The following is a 17,586-nucleotide window of genomic DNA, read 5'->3' as shown; positions in this document are numbered from 1 at the left end:
TGAAGAGAAGACTCAATACTGGTTTGAACTCCATGTAATCCCATAGCAAATACTTAACAAATAGCTCCGAGTTTCAGACAGACCTCAGCTTAGGTTTATGGTTTTGTATTAATAAACTTGAAAATTAACTAAGAAGTATATTAAAATGTTACTGGAATACTAAGCTTTTTACAGACTTTTCTGGTAACCTGTCAACTATTTAGTTGAGAAATTTTAGTTTTTTTGGGAACAAAGCTAACATTCATCGCAATAGCACGGTTCAACCTAAGGAAAAGCTGGGAAAGGCAACTATAATATTTACAGTTATAAAACTCCAAGATTTGGCATCTATAAACAAATCTGTAAGCAAATATTCAGTTATATTTTAGCACCTTAATTTTTTTTAAAGCTCTGCCTTTTCTAGTGACTGGGGAGTAGCTTAACACCATTTAACAGAGCAGACATGTCATTTATTAGCAATTATTCTGAACGCACAAGTCTGCCTACCTACTGAGTAGCGCATCACTGAGAGCTGTTCATTGCCATCAGTGTGTATTGAAACCAGATCCCTCGTTTCAGCATCCAAAACAAACCACCTAGAGAAAGAAGAATTCCAATGAGTATGACTTCCACTAAACAAAAAAAGCAAGCAAAAGAGCAATAATCACTGCCTGCCTTTATCTTCTCATGCAAGTCCCTCAAGGGCAGTGCAGAGGACATCTGTTTTTAATGGAACGCTTTTTTGGTTCACGAAGCAGTAAAAGTGTCAGTGAAGAATATATAAAAGATTCTAAATACAGCCCAATTTCTTCCTCCTCCCTTGAACACTGTAGTAAACATCAAAATGTCTACTGGATGATAAATATGCCATCAGATAGCTAATATGACTGTACCTTCTCATCCTGAAGCCTTGAGGCTACAGCAGAATTTTAATCCACTATTTCTTCCTCATTTTGAAGAACAGTTTTGATAAAAAAAAAATGCTCTTTCCGTTTGTATGAAGCAAAGTTAAAAATAGAAGTAGTAGGAGGGAGTGGAAAACATCTCTATACTAATTTTAAACACAAAATATATTCTAATTTGGTATTTTCTCCTCATTCCTTTCCATTTCTATGAATAATTTTATTTAAGTAAGAAGAAATAACTGTTTACTGAAATTTGATGGTTCATAACCTAGCAATTTTTTAAAATTCTCTGCTTGGATGATACATAACTAAGGTAATTAATTGCATTTTTTTATTATTTAACAATAATTTTTATCTTGTAGTATGAGTTAAGAGGCACATGTAAAAAGCTCAGAGAAGCTTACAAACACCCAGTGGTCTGTACACTGAAATGGCCATTGACATCAAGATGGGCTAGATCAGGAGATCCTGAGCATTTTGCAATGGTTCTGATGTCCATCTAACTCCTAAACACAGCGAGCATTAGCAAAACAAAGACATAAAAATTTTAATAAAAATGTATATACGTATATGTATATCATGAAAACATAAGATGTCAACATGGCTAAATACATTAAAGCCATACTCAGAATTTAATTTTTTTCTCACAACTACGTACATATGCCACAACAAGGTTTCCATCCCTAGTAGAAAATTGCAAGTTCACGTAACGTGGAAATGAGTAAGGCAATTCCATCCGATGTCTCCTTGTGAATTAGGTGGAACACCACTTAAAGCTATGGCCATTTACTCCATAACTAACTTATACAACCTAAAATAAACTCCAGGAACAACAGCACAGATTGCTGCTTTCTATGGATGAAGACGAGATTTCAGTTCATGTTGATCTACCATCCAGCAGCTGGGTACCTGGAAAGTGGCCTGGTCTCAACGGCCTAAAACCAATGTTTGGTTACAGAACCACATAAAAGAAATTAAACTACATACGCCTGAAAAAAACCAGCCCCACATGTCACAGACTGATGAATAATCTGTGTGCAAGACAGATAGAACTAGTGGAAAACAGCTAATATGTTTGCATTGGACGGCAGTAGAAACCACACACAGTCTTTGCTGTATTCCTCTGCTGAAAGTGGACTTCAGTTTTCTTCCAATCTATGCACTGAAGCTTTGCAGGTTCTCTAAACATATTAGGAGTTACAAGTTGCTAATCTGCTATTTAGTTCAAGCTATGCCCCACCTCTTTGGCCCTGCCAAATGCTTCACTAAAACATTACCTGGTTGATAACCCGGTAGATATTCAAGAACAAATCAAAATAAATTAGAAAAAAAGAAAAATCACAACCAACCAAAACCACAAGAAGGTTTTGCGGGGACAAAGAGAGAGGGTGGCTATGCCAGTTTGCCACCATAGAAAGAAAACTAATCACTCCAATGACAGGAAAAGTGCTCTAATGGCACAACAACAGAAGTGTGATGAACCTATGTGGAGGCATCACTAAGTTTAAGTTACCTGGTTTTCTGGAAGAAAGGTGGTTTGAAAGCCAGTTCCCTACTGTCTCATACTTATTTGTATTTTCCTCAATCCAACAGAAGCTGGAGGCTCCTCACTGCTTTAAGCCAGGTGGGCAACACATCTCTTGTCCAGAGACAGCAAAGCAGGAGATAGGAAGACCTGCCACTTTACCAAAAAACTTAGGTGCTATCTTGTAAAATCTGTGTATCTAGTAAGGTGACACAGCATGATGCCTATTTGTTTTGAGCAGCATAATTACAGCACCTGGATATAAAATCTGATTGTGGGCGTAGTAACAACCAAAAGTAGCCTTCTTCCACAGAGTGGACAGGTACCCCATTCCCATGCCCTCCCACAGGTGATCGTGCTGTGCACAGCTTCTGCTAGACAGCCAAAGGGAGAGCTGAGCCCTCTGTGTCCTGCTGTGGCAGGGCAGCTGCTGTGTCAGGGACTTGCCTCTTCATACTGGCCCCAAGACCGACTCTTTAGGTTGGTCCTTTGAGGCTGCTACCTGAACCAAATAATCCTCCTGTTAATGTTATGTAAAATTAAGTGTAGCCCAAAATACTCAAAACTTAAAATGCAACTAGAAAACTGCAAAATTCCCCTCGCCCTGCTATTTTACTGACAGCACAGAGGTGGTATTGTGTGGTATTAAACATAAAGCAAAACTGCTGCTGCTGACCTCAAGACTGCACATTGAACTTCATTTGGCTTTAGAAGACAGCATTTTGTGACATCAGCCCTTCTCAAAAAATATTTCTGAACAAGGAATTTCAGCAGCAATCTTAGCTGACAGAGGAAACAGTCAATGCACCATGACTATTTTGATATTAATTTAAGAAAGGAAGCATTAGTCACATCTAGCTCAGCTGTTTCTTTATGCTTCCACAAGCTATAATCAGACATGTTCCGTTCAATCGTCCAGAATCTACCAATGTCTGGCAAACATTGCAACTGTCAGCACGAAAGCCTGTCTCCATGAACAGTATCTCCAATCCAGCAGCTACAGCAGTTCATCAGCACACCCACACACAAGCCTGTCTTGAAAACAGCTGGGGTCCACCTTGAGGCTGTGCTTCGGGAGAGGATCTTCCTTCCAACACAGAGGTATGCAACACACAAATAGCAGCTGACCTTGAAAAAGACCTGTGGGGCTGTGAAATGCAAAGCTTGGCTGCCAAGTGAACTTCTGATCCGCAGTTCAGATTAAATAAATGAATGGTATCCCAGCTGTAAGATAGGAACTCTTGCTTTCTCTGTTTTTATTTTACTGATTTTCTGGCAACTGTTACTGAAGATAAGATATTTTAGTTGTTTGTAAGCTCCCAAAAACAACACAGAACTTTTGTCATTTTTATCCATTTCTTGTCTTCCCATTCCTCTGCTTTAAAAAAATGCTAATAACCTTATAGGTAATAAAGGGTCCACTAAGAAAGCAATGCAACCAGTAGCCCAGCTGAAGTGTATCTATACAAACACGCAAAGCTTGGGTAACAAGCAGGAGGAGCCAGAAGCTACTGTGCTACTAGAAACCTATAACCTAGTTGCCATCACTGAAACTTTGTGGGATGAATCCCATGACTAGAGTATGGCTATCAACGGCTACAGGCTGTTCAGAAGGGACAGCCTGGAAAGCAGGGGTGGAGGTATTGCCCTCTATGTCAGGAAAGGGATAGTACGTGAAGAGCTATCATTGAAGAGTAGCCACAAACAGGTTGAAAGCGCGTGGGTCAGAATAAAAGACCAAGGAACCAATGGGAACCTTGTGGTTGGTGTATACTACAGGCCACATAATCAAGGAGAGACAACCAATGAAGCCTTCTTCCTCCAGCTACAGGTGGCTTCACGCTTTCAAGCTCAAATCCTACTCAGGGACTTCAACCACCCTGACATATGCTGGAAAAGTAGCACAGCAAGCTGTAGGCAATCCAGGAGACTCCTGGAGTGCATTGAAGGTAATTTCTTAACCCAGCTAATAGACACCCCCGCGCCAGGGGATGCAATGCTGCCCCTGATGGTCACCAATGCAAGCGAGCTCATCAGTGACATTAGGATTGGAGGCAGCCTGGGCTGCAGTGATCACGCACTGGTGGAGTTCGAGGTCCTGAGGGATATTGGGTGAGTGAGGAGTATAGTCAGGACCCTAAATTTCTGGAAAGCAGACTTCCAGCTCTTCAAGGAGTTACTCGTAGGACCCCCTGGGACATGGTCCTTAGGGACAAGAGAGCAGAACAGAGCTGGCAAATATTTAAGAATGCTTTCAATAAAGCGCAAGGGGGCTAAGTCCGCAGATGTAGAAAAGCAGGCAGAGAAAGGAAGAGACCGGTGTGGCCGAGTCGAGACCTGCTGGTCAAACTGAGGAACAGGAGGGAACTGCACGGTCAGTGCAGCCCAGAAGGCCAACTGTATCCTGGGCTGTATCAAAAGAAGCATGGACAGCATGTTCAGGGAGGTGTTTCTGCCCCTCTGTTCTTGTCTTGTGAGACCTCATCTGGAGTACTGTGTCCAGTTCCGGAATCCTCAACATAAGAAGGATATGGAGCTGTTGGAACCAGTCCAGACGAGGATGATCAGACGGCTGGGGCACCTCCCATTCAAGGACAGCCTGAGAGAGGCAGGACTGTTCAGCCTGGAGAAGAGATGGCTTGGAGGAGATCTTATAGCAACTTTCCAGTACCTGAAGGGGGCCTACAAGAAAACTGGGAAGAGACTGTCTATAAAGGCTTGTAGTGATAGGGCTAGGGACAATGGGTATAAAGTGGAGAGGGGTAGATTTAGGCTAGACATAAGGAAAAATTTCTTCACTATGAGAGTGATGAGGCACTGGAACAGGTTGCCCAGGGAATTGTGCATGCCCCAACAAAACCAGACCATTTGCACACATCCCCAAAAGGGAAAGGATACTGAAATGCTTATCATGGGAAGCAGTACATGAAAGCACACCAAAAACATGATGTGTTGGCCTGATAAAAACACACCACTGTGAAAGAACAGACAGAATTGGAAGAGAGGTAGAAAATTCGGTTTTCTTCAGATGTCACGATTTTAACCATCAAATCCATCTCTCTTAATGTTTGATTCCCTACTGCTATTTTACTGACTTCTGTACGGGAAGCAGAGGAGCACTAGAATGACAACAGACAGACATATGTGAGCTTTACCAAACTCTAAATAAATTAGTCTCATATAATGTTTGCTTTACGCATTTTGGGCTATGAATCAAGTAAATTATATAATACCTTGTTAAGGGCCTACAACTATTTCCTCTTGTACACTAATCGACATACATCACACAACCCTCATTTCTAGGTAAATACCTCCCTTGGACTGGATTATCTGGTGCAGAAAGCACTGTGTTATGCTGCTGGTTAAGCAGAAAATTTAAAACTGTTCTGTTATCTTGATTCACAACCCCATGTAATCCTCATACACTTGTACACTCACCAGGCCTCATTTCAATTACGTTACATTTGCATATCTCAAACCTATATAATTGAATTATGCAATTTCAGAATGCAATAAAATATAGGGCTGAAAATATAACTGCCCAGCTCCAAGAAGAACAGACTAAAAAATCCCCAAAGTACTCAAGGCCATTATCATAAATTTATCCAACACAGTATAAAACAGTTGCCTCAAATAATTAAAAAACATTAATTTAAACTGAAAAAGTAATGTTAAAATACTCTGGGAAGAAAATGAAAAGTCAAAAGCAATCACCAGGCTGGACACTTAAGGTTGCTCAATCTGCCTTCATGTTGCCTTGAAATACTTTCAAAATATCTAATAAATCTCAGGAAATGTAACCTGACCTTCTTTTCTCTTTTCACTGTTTCAAGTACTATTAGGCTAGTATCACTGTTCTGTTTAATGAAGGTTAACACTTGTTCACTTCAATGCTACAATTAAGAAGACATGAAAAAATGGAAAGCTAGTGTGGAAAACAATTAAACAAGAGCTCAGCAATAGTTTTCTTAGGAAGGTAAACCGTATTTTCTAGCCTGATGCTACACCTAATGACTTTAGTGAAGGCTGCATCTCCATCATGGAGAAGGAAACTGCTTAAAAGGTATTTAACATGTAATTTTTTCCTGAAACTTAAAAGGGTGTTGTTTTTGTTCAGCAGTTTTTAAAACCAAATTTTAAATGGATTTTAGGTATAAAAAAAACCTGGGAGGCAAACTAGCTCCTGCCCCTCCCCAGTTTTCTGACACGTACTCAGGATTATTTTATCATCAAGCTGTCAAACATGAAGTAAAAAAATTCTGAAAAGCAGAATAAAAATGCCACTATAATTACTGTCTGCTCCTCTTACCTTTCTAGTGCTATGAGTAATCCATTTTGTCTTGTCATGTGCTAAAAATCCCCTGCATAGGACTTACTTTTTTTGTAGGTTATACCAAGCCAAAGTTTGGATTTGAATTAAAACAATTTCTTTTCAACCACTGAAAGATGCCTGAGTTAAAGGATTTAGTTTGTGTTTTAACAGCTTTCAAATAGACAACCATTTTAAGAATGAATATGAACAGCTCAATAACACTTAATTGCAGCAATGTGCTATGTTGAACTCTGTCTTACATAAAATCAAAATAGTAGATTATTCACTTGTCTTTCCATGTCAGTTTAGAAGGTCACAAATGTATTTGATTTGGCAAGGAAAAAGTTCTGTACTGTACCCGTCTTATAAACGAAGTGTCTCTCACACACATACAATATCAAATAATCAAAATAAATGATACTTGGTAAAGACAATAAGGAGTGCTCATGGAACAACCGCCCCCCCCACCCAAAAACCCAAACAGTTAAAAAAACCCCAAAATCTGGGCCTTCATGAAAAAAAAAAAACAGCCCAACAGTCAAATAATCCTTCTGTCTTCATCTAACCTATCTAAAAAAAGATCTGTCTTTTTAAGCTGCTTAACCTCAAGCAAAAATAAAACGCAAATACTATGTGAATTCCAATATATAAGATGCCTAGTATCAAGTAATTTCCTTTAAACTTTCAAAAGTCTATCAAAAGGCATTTACCTGCCCGAATGCGTTCCTATTGCTACCACTGCTCCACTGGGATGGAAATCAGCACAGTGCCCCGGTTCCTGAATGAGGAGGCAAAGATAAGTCATTCACTCACCCACTTCCTTACAGTCAAACACGTTCCCTTGTACCAAACCTACTCTAAAAGCCTGAGGTGAACTGACAGGGTGAAAAACAAATTAGTTATCAGCATGCTTTTCTTTTAATGTATTAGTGACAGGGATTACGCAGCCTTCTTCCTTCTTGGAAGTAAAAAGCCAAGATTTCTCTGTAAAAAGATACTTGGGGTTGGTTATTAGGACAGAATTAGCCAAAATGAAACAAACAATGACAGTACGGAAGGACTTCTAAAGCCAACCTTGCATATTTGTACAATATCCTCTTTTGAACTGTTCGAGTAAAAGTTAAACTCTAACAAGACCAAAGAGCTTGGAGTTTTATTTGACTTGGATTGTTACAATTACATCAGATAATGGTAACCAGATTACTGTCTATACAATGTCTGACGAGCTTGGTTAAGTTTATCAAAGCTTCTAAACAGCTGTTTTTAGTGCTTTAACTACAGGATTTTTGCTTCTTTTGCAAACACATGCAACAAGGGTGTTTCAGAACATTAAAGATTTTTGCTATTTTCCAGCTTTATATTTAATTTTAATGGCTTGACATACATCTAGAAGCCTGGTCCATTCCAGCGTGTGGTCCACAGAGTTCCACATACAGACTTGCCTATCTTGGGCACATGTTAAAAATAAGTCTTTGAAAGGATGAGATGCCAGTCCCCAGAGTTCATCTGTATGTCCCTGGAAAGAAAACACACTTGATTTAACAAAGAAGAAAATAAACACTCTCTAGAAATAACACACCAGCAGGGAAACCCTTCACATTTTTGGGTTTAAAAGAAAAACTTTGTGCTTACCTGTACCTCAACTATGAAACCATCATTAAATGTTCCCCGCAAAACAAAATTTCGTGAAGTACCCACTAAAAATTGATCTGCTTTTCCTTCTGCTACTGCTCTGATTGTTCCATACTGGTCAGGAACCTAGGGAAAGAAACCTCTGTAAAGCCACATCATGCATCTTATTATAGGCTTATTTTTGAAGACTACAGATAGTGTACAGTGACACAGTAAATGCTTCCTGGTTAACCTTTAACAAACATTCATATGCCTCATGTCAGATATGACTCTGAATTTTATTGAGTTTCTTTCTTGCATGCCTGAATTTAAACACTGCTTTAACTTTACAGTGAGAATTTGTTTGGTTTCCTAAATGATTTAACCTTTATATTAGCCACACAAGATAGAAAATCCAAAGAATTATTTAGAAAGTTGCGTGTCATTGTTCTGGCAATATTTCTCAACACAAAAAAATAGTTGTAAAATAACATTATTACCAAAAGGGAAACAGAGACAGATACGAAAAGTGTATTACTCAAGACTAAGAGCTATATATGACAGTCAATGCTTATTTACTCTCAGCAACGATTTCTAAATGTCAACATCAGATTCAAAATAATAACTAAACATGTATCTTAGGGAAAAAATGCTGCTATAAATACATAATAGGTAAGTGGAATAAAGCATTGTTAGAACTGTTGAAGCATAATACATTATTTCAATACATAATCTTATTGTCAGGAAAAAAGAAAAGTATTTTAGAATCCATAATGCACTATTTTTTTCCAGTTCATCCTCATCTACCTGGCATTGCCATGAAACCAAATAGCAAAGACATACATATTCACTAAATATCTATTTTAGGTTAAAGTCAAAAGAAGTTCCTCAACATAGCTCTTACATTCCTACAGAGTACTCATATGTATCCCATCTATTGCTTGCCTTATGTCAAAAATTGTATTAAAAAAACCCTCAAATCCCAGTAACATTATCTTTCTTCAGACAGGCAAACTTAGCAAAACCTAAAGAATACACTAAAAAACCAGATGAATAAAAGAAACTAAGGAAGGGCTTGGAGTAAAGATAAACCTTACAACTTCTGTTTACTAAGCAGAAAAGAACTGAAGCCTTAGATAGGCTCATTTATATGCTGAAAAATTAAACACTTTTATAATAAAACACCATCATCCACCTAAGAAGATGGGGATCAGAACATATACTGTCAACCTAACTACAGATTCTCCAAAGGGTGGGGAGGAATCCAGCTTGCTAGTCAATATCTTACTCAAGGCAAATTTCCTTGTCACTATTGCTTTCATACCTCAATTTCCCTTTCTGGATTCAAATCATGATCCCACAGGATGATCCTTCGGTCTTTCCCACCTCCAGTTAGCAGCATCCCATTCCTCATTTGACAGAGTGTGAACACACTGCCATCATGAGCTTTGATTTGTCTGCTTATCTGGTACACTCCTACATACACACAAAAAAAAAAACTTAATAAAGAACACTACTAGTTTTTTTACCTGCATTTTAGAAGAAGCTGTGCCTTTTGGCAGAAGAATAAAGTAACAGCATATAATAAATAGTTACATTTGGACTGTCAGTATTGCATCAGTATTGCAAACACAAGGTGGTAGTGTTTTCTTACAGGATAAAAAATAAACCAAAGAACCTGCTTCTCCGAACACAAGCTTTTTTGAGATTGATTGTCCTACAACTGGTGAAGGCAAGAACAATTATTTGCAAAATGCTTTTATTTCTTTGCTATCCAAGAGAACACAGTTTTTCCAGATGCAAGAGCAAGTGTCCTTTAAATCAATAAGTATTTAGCAAGTCATTATTAGAAAAGAAGTAATGTTATTTTATTAAAAAAAATCAAAGAGTTGTCTATAATCTAATGGGAATAAAAAGCAAATTATTTATAGCAAAGTTTCCAGGATGCGTGAATCTAATATCTAATGCTGGATGTTGCACCACTTAAAAATAGTAAAACTGGCATTTGGCATCCATCAATATAGCAGTCTACCCAAAGGAAAACACCAGAAGGAATGAGAGAGATGTGAGGAAATTAAACAAAGGTAGAAAAAGAAGCCTTTTGCATCCTACTTGAACATTCATGTCAGCAGAACTGCTGTAGAAATGTATATTTAAAAACAAAACAAGAAGATTCTGGTGCTTTAAGACTTGCATATTTTCAAACAGCAACACTGGAAAAAGCCTAAACCACCACCCAAATAAATACTATTTTAACTTTGCTGACTCTGTCTGTGGCTCAAGTCAGTTCAATTCAGCATGCTCTCACACTGTAAAAAATTTTAGATCTAGTCCTGCGATCAATCTAATGTGATAAACCAACTAAAAGTTTCCACATTTAATTAAGCCAATGTAAATAAATGTCCTGTTTGATATCTTCTAAGACTATACTGAAAAAAGGTTATTTTTTAATAAGAAATACAAAATTAAACATCAGATAATTTGCTTAATTACTTTTCCATTGTGGTTAGCTTAAAAGACAAGGAAAATATTTACCTACAAAAGCAACTTCTACACCTTTTACACCAATGTTTTCCTCACATACCAATTTAGACCAGAGTGTTTGAAATAGCTGCCAAGTAAAATAAATTACCCCTACATTTATAAGTTACCTTAGGGCTCAACTCTGCCAAGTCTGCATGTGTTTGGTAACAAATAATTTTCCTTTCTTGTTTTTTTACAAAAGATTTGCCCCAACGAGTGAGTTTAACCGAAATTTTGAATAAGATGGGTTTGTAAGTATATTTTACACCCAAGACTTGAGTATCTGCTAAACCAGATATTGTTATTAGCGTAACTGATACAACTATGCATTATATTTTTCCTTCACATACAATTCTTATTAGTATCAGCTTCAATACTTAATGGAATTCCTCCGAGACTAAGCATGGTACAACATAGGCCTTAAGAGAGGCAAAGGCAGCCTGTAGAATCCTCAAACTGATCATACAGCCTTTTTGAAATCATGGGATGAAAAGAAAGCTGAGTAATTGCACACTTTTTTAAATGCAAAACATTCAGATGAAGTAGCTTTCATTAACTTTGGGTATGGTCTCATTAATCACTTGAGAAACTCTAGACTGCTATTCAGTAATTTCCTTAGACTTGAAGGAATTTAGAACCACCTGTTAATAATAGGTGCAAACCTTCACGTTTGTCTTCTACAGATTGCCTAAAATCTGTGATCAACTGTGAATGTATCCTACCTTTAGGTCCTTTTCCTGGAGTAGATTCTACAGTAGTTTTGCCCCATATAAGTATTATCCCACCTGAGTCTCCAGTGAGCACATCACCATTTCCCAAAAAAGCCAAACACTGAACAAATTTGGGTTTTTCATATTTCTGCAACAAAATAAGCAAAAGGAAGGGATAATTGCTTGTACTCTTTACGTCATTAGTATAATGTATCCACAGTCATACGCCCTGCATACACCTTTTCTGTTTGTTTACCTTTCTGTTCAAACAGTACATGCTAACAACAGAGCAAATTTATATAAAGTGTGAACAGATCATTTGACCACTGATTGAAAATTGAGGTGATACCAAGACATTCTTACCCCAAATATCCCTTGCTTCCTTGATAATGAATTGCCACTCCAGGTCCAGAAAAATATATGAGATTTGCCACATGTTATTATGGTATTTGCAACAGTTGGATGGAATTCTACAGCAAGAACAACTTCATTTGTAGTCTGAAATAATAACAGAAATAATATTTATTCAGATGGGGCATTAACTACTAGAAACACATGTAAAATCCCACGTTTCATAACAGAGATATGAGGAACTAGACAGCTCATTGTATGCTTGAATGAATCTGTAAGTGTTTCATGCTAAATCAACTGTCTGAATGACCGCACATATCATATTATATATATTGATTTTTTAAATTCATAAGAGTTCTTGAAACAACTTCAGTAGATAAGTTAGGGGTTTACATTAATTTTTCCAAATCACAAAAGTTTCTGTTCTCTGCAATAGCTAAGACACATAAAAGACCTTCTTTTGGGTTGAAAATCCTGCTTAGTTTTTACACAGACAAGTTTTCTGTTCTGGATATGGAAGCTGTGACAGAGGCAAGTGAGAGAACGGTAAAATAGCAGGATTATATCCATCATTCTGTTTCAGAAATTCTATAAAAATTCCTTTTGGCTCTTTCTTCCTCTCCTTTCTTCCTTACAACGAAGAAAAAAAAGAAGGCTGCACAACTCAAAACTCTGAAACACAGGGTCCCACCTTTGTATTTTTACTGACTACATATACTGAATCACTAGCACCTTCATGAGTATTTTCATCCTCTACCAACAGATTTTACAAACATAACAAACTGACTGGTCATTTATCCAACCTCTAATGTATATTCAAACAAATTGCCTTTGAAGACAATCTCCTGGAGGCAATGACTCTATGACTCTACAGAGCATTCAAGTAAATGCTCCAATGCATTTACTTCTATGGGATTTAAGCCCATGCATTAAAGGAGTATACTTAAAAGTGCTGCTGAATCAGCACCTGTGGGTGCATTTTTGTGTAAGCATGATTTTTGGCTTACTTTAAATGAAAAAAAAAACCTTCTTAAAGTTCATATTTTGCTGATGGCCATATTTATTGACTTGTGCTTCACATACACAGCTTCCCCCACATAAGCGAATCTACTATATCCCCAAATCCTGTGGAAACTAAGGACTGAAAAAATTAATCAAGTTCAGCTAAGAAAAGGCTTCCGTTTTGCACTCTAGCTCAAAGAATGAAATTCTGCTCACACCGAGCCCCACTATCGTGGAACATGCTTAAGATGCTGTAAGTTCAAGTCCTAAATGTGAATAAATACTAAAGGTCAAGCTGTGTCTACCAAATTGGTTTTAGCTAATTCTGAAACACCAAGGAAGTCCCTGAATAGTTAAAATAGTCAAAACATAATGTCAATAAAATGGGAAATGTAAGACTTCTCTCAAACAGCTACGCATTCATATCAGCAAGGAAATTAAAATACTGACATATAAACATATTAGAACTGAGAGAATACAATATAATTAGTGTTGGTCAACATAATTTAAAGAAAATGGGTCAAACCAACCTTATTTTGCTATCTGAAATTGCAAGTCTGTAATCATACAAACATATATGCTTATAGAGTATTCCACTTGCTAACTCATGATTAAAAAGATTAAAAAATACCTAGTTCCACATCCATGTAATATCTCCTTGCTTGATACTGTATAATGCAAAGCAAGAAGTCTCAAACTACGGACTTCAAGAGCAAGTTATCATTGGATTGGGTATTTCCAGTGGAATCAACTTTACACAAACATTGAGCACAAGACCTCTCAATGTTTCTCATCAATCAGAGCTTCGGAAACAGAAAAGCAAACAAGACTGCAATCTACAAAAGTACTAATGGACTTCAAATGAGAAGAGATACATGTATTGAGAATCAATGTATGGAACTCGACTCAGAAAAAAACCCAAAAATAAGGAATGTCCAGAAGTATATATTTTTTTAAATAACAACAAACTGAATCACCACTTCAGTTCCCTAAAGTTCCCAAGATTTATTTATTTATTTTTTAAATTAGAAAAATATTAGAGAATTGCTTTATTTGGATTGGCCCTCTGGGATGAGTAAAATGTAATTTTAAGCGCTCCAATATTCAAACCCCTTCCAATATGCAAGTTAAGAATACAGTTCTTTTGTACCCTTACAAAAGCTAGCAGTATTACACAGCTGTAGTTTCTCAGTAACATCAAAAGTCTATCTCTAAAACTGTTGTTTTTATGAGACTAGAGGGACTTTTATTTCAGAATATTAATTTGTGCAATAGTTACCTTTATTTCTGCTATTTTTGATTTCCTCTGCCAATCCCACACGGTCAGCATATGCTCATTAGAATCATCAATTACACACAAATGAGTACCAGAATCCTAAAGGAAAAAGAATAAAAGTATTGACAAAGTACTATCATACTCATGTAGAAATACAGTAGGGTAGTAATATTTTTTAAAAACCCACAAAGGTAGAAATATAAATTAAGCAAGTAATTGTAAGTTTAGTATATATGGTATTCTCCTTTATTCTTAAAGACAGATACAGATTTTTACACAACCTCATAAAAATGACCATGCTTCAAGTAATACTGTCAAAAAGCTTTAAAAGTATCTTTTCCTTTTAGTTTGTTTTTGTTATTGTTGGGTATTTTTTCTTTCTAGTTTGCAAAATCATGCTAGTAGCGAAGAGGTTTCTCCCTTTTACTATTCTGCAAATATTTTTTCCTCAGTTTGGAGACAACAGACACACAGCTCCACTTGTGGATTTTTCTTATGTGTCACCATCACATATACACAACTTAACATTTGAAGATTTTATAAGAATATTTTACTTTTTCCTCATGGAGCATTAATCACCAGCAGTTTCATCATGTAGTTGGTAAAACTGCAGCAAAGGTAATACTTCCTGAATAAAATTCTACTTATATAGCAAAAAGACTGGCAACTACAGTATTAAATAACTGAAACAGTTTATTTCAAAGTTTTACAACAACATGGTAAACATAGCTATGCAGAATAAAAAGATCAGACAGAAAAAATCTCAGAATAAAACCTTACTTATTCACAGCAACACATACTTGCACAAACCAGTTGTTTCAAAGACGTGTAGAAAGATTTGAAGGAGGCCTTATTTATTTTAAAGCTGATTCTTGCAGTTCAACCACATTCTCTAACAAATTATGAAATAGAGGTGGCTTATTTTTTTATTCCCAAATACTATTATGAGCAGTGATATGTAAATATACATGTCAATTATTAAGTGGAAGGAAGCCCTGAAGACAGCAAAGGTGATAGACAGCTCTTTCTTGGTTTAATGAAATTACATGGTAAAAACATAATTATAGACACTGCACATTCACTGTTTCAGTCTAGTGAGGAATCTTATAAGACTGTAATAAGCTATAAGATCAGTTTCAGCTGTAAAACAACTAATAAAAACTAAAATCTAGTCCTCAGAAGTTCCATGATTTTTTTTTTGTTTGTCTGTTTTGTTTTTAAAATGATGGAACTTATACTTATTCACCTTAGGGGAAGAAACCCGTATCTGAGATTAAAAGTTTTATTGGTTTGTTAGAGTGATAGAATGAGAGCAGTCCTCTCACATTATTCTATTTTGTTTATGCTACTTCCTATTTAAAAAAAAATAATCCTCTGTTTACTGAGAAACAAAACCTAGATATATCTAACTTAGTATAATTTCAATATTAAGTGAAACTGCAGCAAGAGAATGCAAGAATTTCTTTTCAACAGGTTGCCCTGTAACACCGTTGAGTTTCCATTCTTGGAGATATCCAGAATCCACCTGGACCACAGCACTGAGCACTCTACTCTGGCTGAGCCTGGTGTGAGCAGGATGGTGGATGAGGTAATCTCCAGACTGCCCTTCCCACCTCAGCTGTCCTGTAAATCTCTTCCCCTATTAGCAAAATACAGTAAAATTTCTTTTTCTGAATTTTTTCCACATATTAATACTTCTTGTTGGCATGAAGGAATCACAGCCCAGATTTTCCGGAGGTCTGATATGTCTCAGTGCTTTTGCAAAAATACAAAGGCAGCTTAAAGACTGAAGTATACAAGTTTTTCAAAAAATAAACTCATTGCAAATTCTGAAATGAGAATTTTATCAGTGCCCACTAGCACATCCCCATTTGCTACTGATTTTTTTGATAAATTCTGTGGATTCAGTAACAAGACTTCTATTTTTTTCTCCATGTAAAAGTAGAGGCACAAATTGGACAAATTATTCCTCAGGAAAAAATAGCACAAGATAATGTGGGTTTGGGTTTTTTTTATTTTCATTTTCCTGCTGATGGATAAAAACTTACTCCAGCTGTGGAAGCAGAAAAGTTACTCTTTATATCAGAACTCACCAAAATTTCTTTTCACAGATCTCACTAACAAACTTGTTTTTAACATCCAAACAAAACCAAAAAAAATTAAGCCCCAACCAAACCGAACCCAGCACAGAGCTCAATTTCTAGGTAAGTCTTTTCTTGCTTGCTATTTATTCACTGTGCTAATTTGTTACTGCAATTTTACAGGTGAAGTTTCCTGTTTTTCCAGCTAGCTCACTGTCAGCTGGTTTTATAAAGTTTACATAAACTTTACTGGCACACTTTTAATACCAAAATAGATCAGCTAGACAACCACGTAGAAAAATCTCCGGAGATCTCATTCTCGTTTATACAGCATTGGATAAATTATTTAACATGGCAAGTAATCACACTCATCTTACCGCTTTTGAAAAATCCAAACACCCCACTCCACGTTCAAAAGTCCCGAGGCCAATAACCTGCAGCGTCACCAGGCTCACCGAGTCCCATACTCTAACATGGGGCTGCAGAGGCTGCGTGAAAAAGCAATAGGAGAAACAGCGTCATTGACAATGAAAGCGTCATATGCAGGTGAAAAGTTTTAAGCAGATGCTACTTGAATCAAAAACTGCAGACCGAAATGCAGGATGACCTGTGCTAATTATGCTGCTGGATAGATAATATTTTGAAACTCAAAAAGTGAGAGTCAAGACAATCTTGCTCCCTCTAGCAGAGCTTCAAACAAAGTGGTGCCGCCAAGGCAAGCAATTAGGTATGGTGGCATTTGGAAGTTGTTGGAAGTTGGAATCTTTGCTAAATATATGTCATTAAACAAATAGTGGAAAAGCCATCTTGCATTTCAGACCCTTGACCTAGCAATCTTATGCAACAAATGAAAACAAAGATCAAACCTTGTCTTTTTAACATATAAAGTAGGAAAAAAAGAAAAAAAAAACCAAACCAAAGAAACCAACCAAACCCTGGTGCACCAAGTCCCCTAACCATCATCAATCACTCAATGAACATCTCCATTGTTGTATTTCATACAAGTACTATCCCAAACCAGCTTAGTTTCATAAATGTGAAACGATCACAAATAAAGTGGAAACTAATTTGGCTTAAGACAGTATACACCATAGAAAGTGGCAATAAATCACCTCACTAACAAACCAACCAGCCCTAACAGGAGATTCAAGAAAAGTTCAGTGAAAAACATAAAAATATCTATTACCCCCTCCCCAACCATATTGATTTCTTACAAAATAAGTTGAACATCTGAATAAGGGTTATACTTAATGTCCTTCAAAATCTCGAAGTATCAGTCTTCTTCCTTTCCCCCTCCCCCTTTTTATTTTC

At 36.8% G+C, this 17,586-nt stretch overlaps 1 protein-coding gene across 5 annotated transcripts in view; it reads right to left on the bottom strand.

Annotated features, from left to right (window-relative positions):
* The window catches only part of EML4 (EMAP like 4), a 162,637-nt gene that overhangs the window by 15,758 nt on the left and 129,293 nt on the right, over positions 1-17,586 (bottom strand). For all 5 annotated transcript variants that reach the window (XM_069852899.1, XM_069852900.1, XM_069852902.1 and 2 more), the window contains 9 exons: positions 16,653-16,763; positions 14,198-14,293; positions 11,929-12,063; positions 11,578-11,713; positions 9,657-9,808; positions 8,354-8,479; positions 8,106-8,237; positions 7,432-7,499; positions 487-575 (listed from right to left, as the gene is read on the bottom strand). In XM_069852899.1, coding sequence (XP_069709000.1) covers positions 487-575; positions 7,432-7,499; positions 8,106-8,237; positions 8,354-8,479; positions 9,657-9,808; positions 11,578-11,713; positions 11,929-12,063; positions 14,198-14,293; positions 16,653-16,763 — 1,045 coding nt within the window. The remainder of the gene's footprint in view (positions 1-486; positions 576-7,431; positions 7,500-8,105; positions 8,238-8,353; positions 8,480-9,656; positions 9,809-11,577; positions 11,714-11,928; positions 12,064-14,197; positions 14,294-16,652; positions 16,764-17,586) is intronic.

This window comes from Phaenicophaeus curvirostris, chromosome 2 (assembly GCF_032191515.1).
Source record: "Phaenicophaeus curvirostris isolate KB17595 chromosome 2, BPBGC_Pcur_1.0, whole genome shotgun sequence".
NCBI classification, from domain to species: Eukaryota; Metazoa; Chordata; class Aves; order Cuculiformes; family Cuculidae; genus Phaenicophaeus; species Phaenicophaeus curvirostris.
The sequence above is the reverse complement of the archived record's forward strand: the minus strand, read 5'-3'. Positions and strand labels throughout refer to the sequence as shown.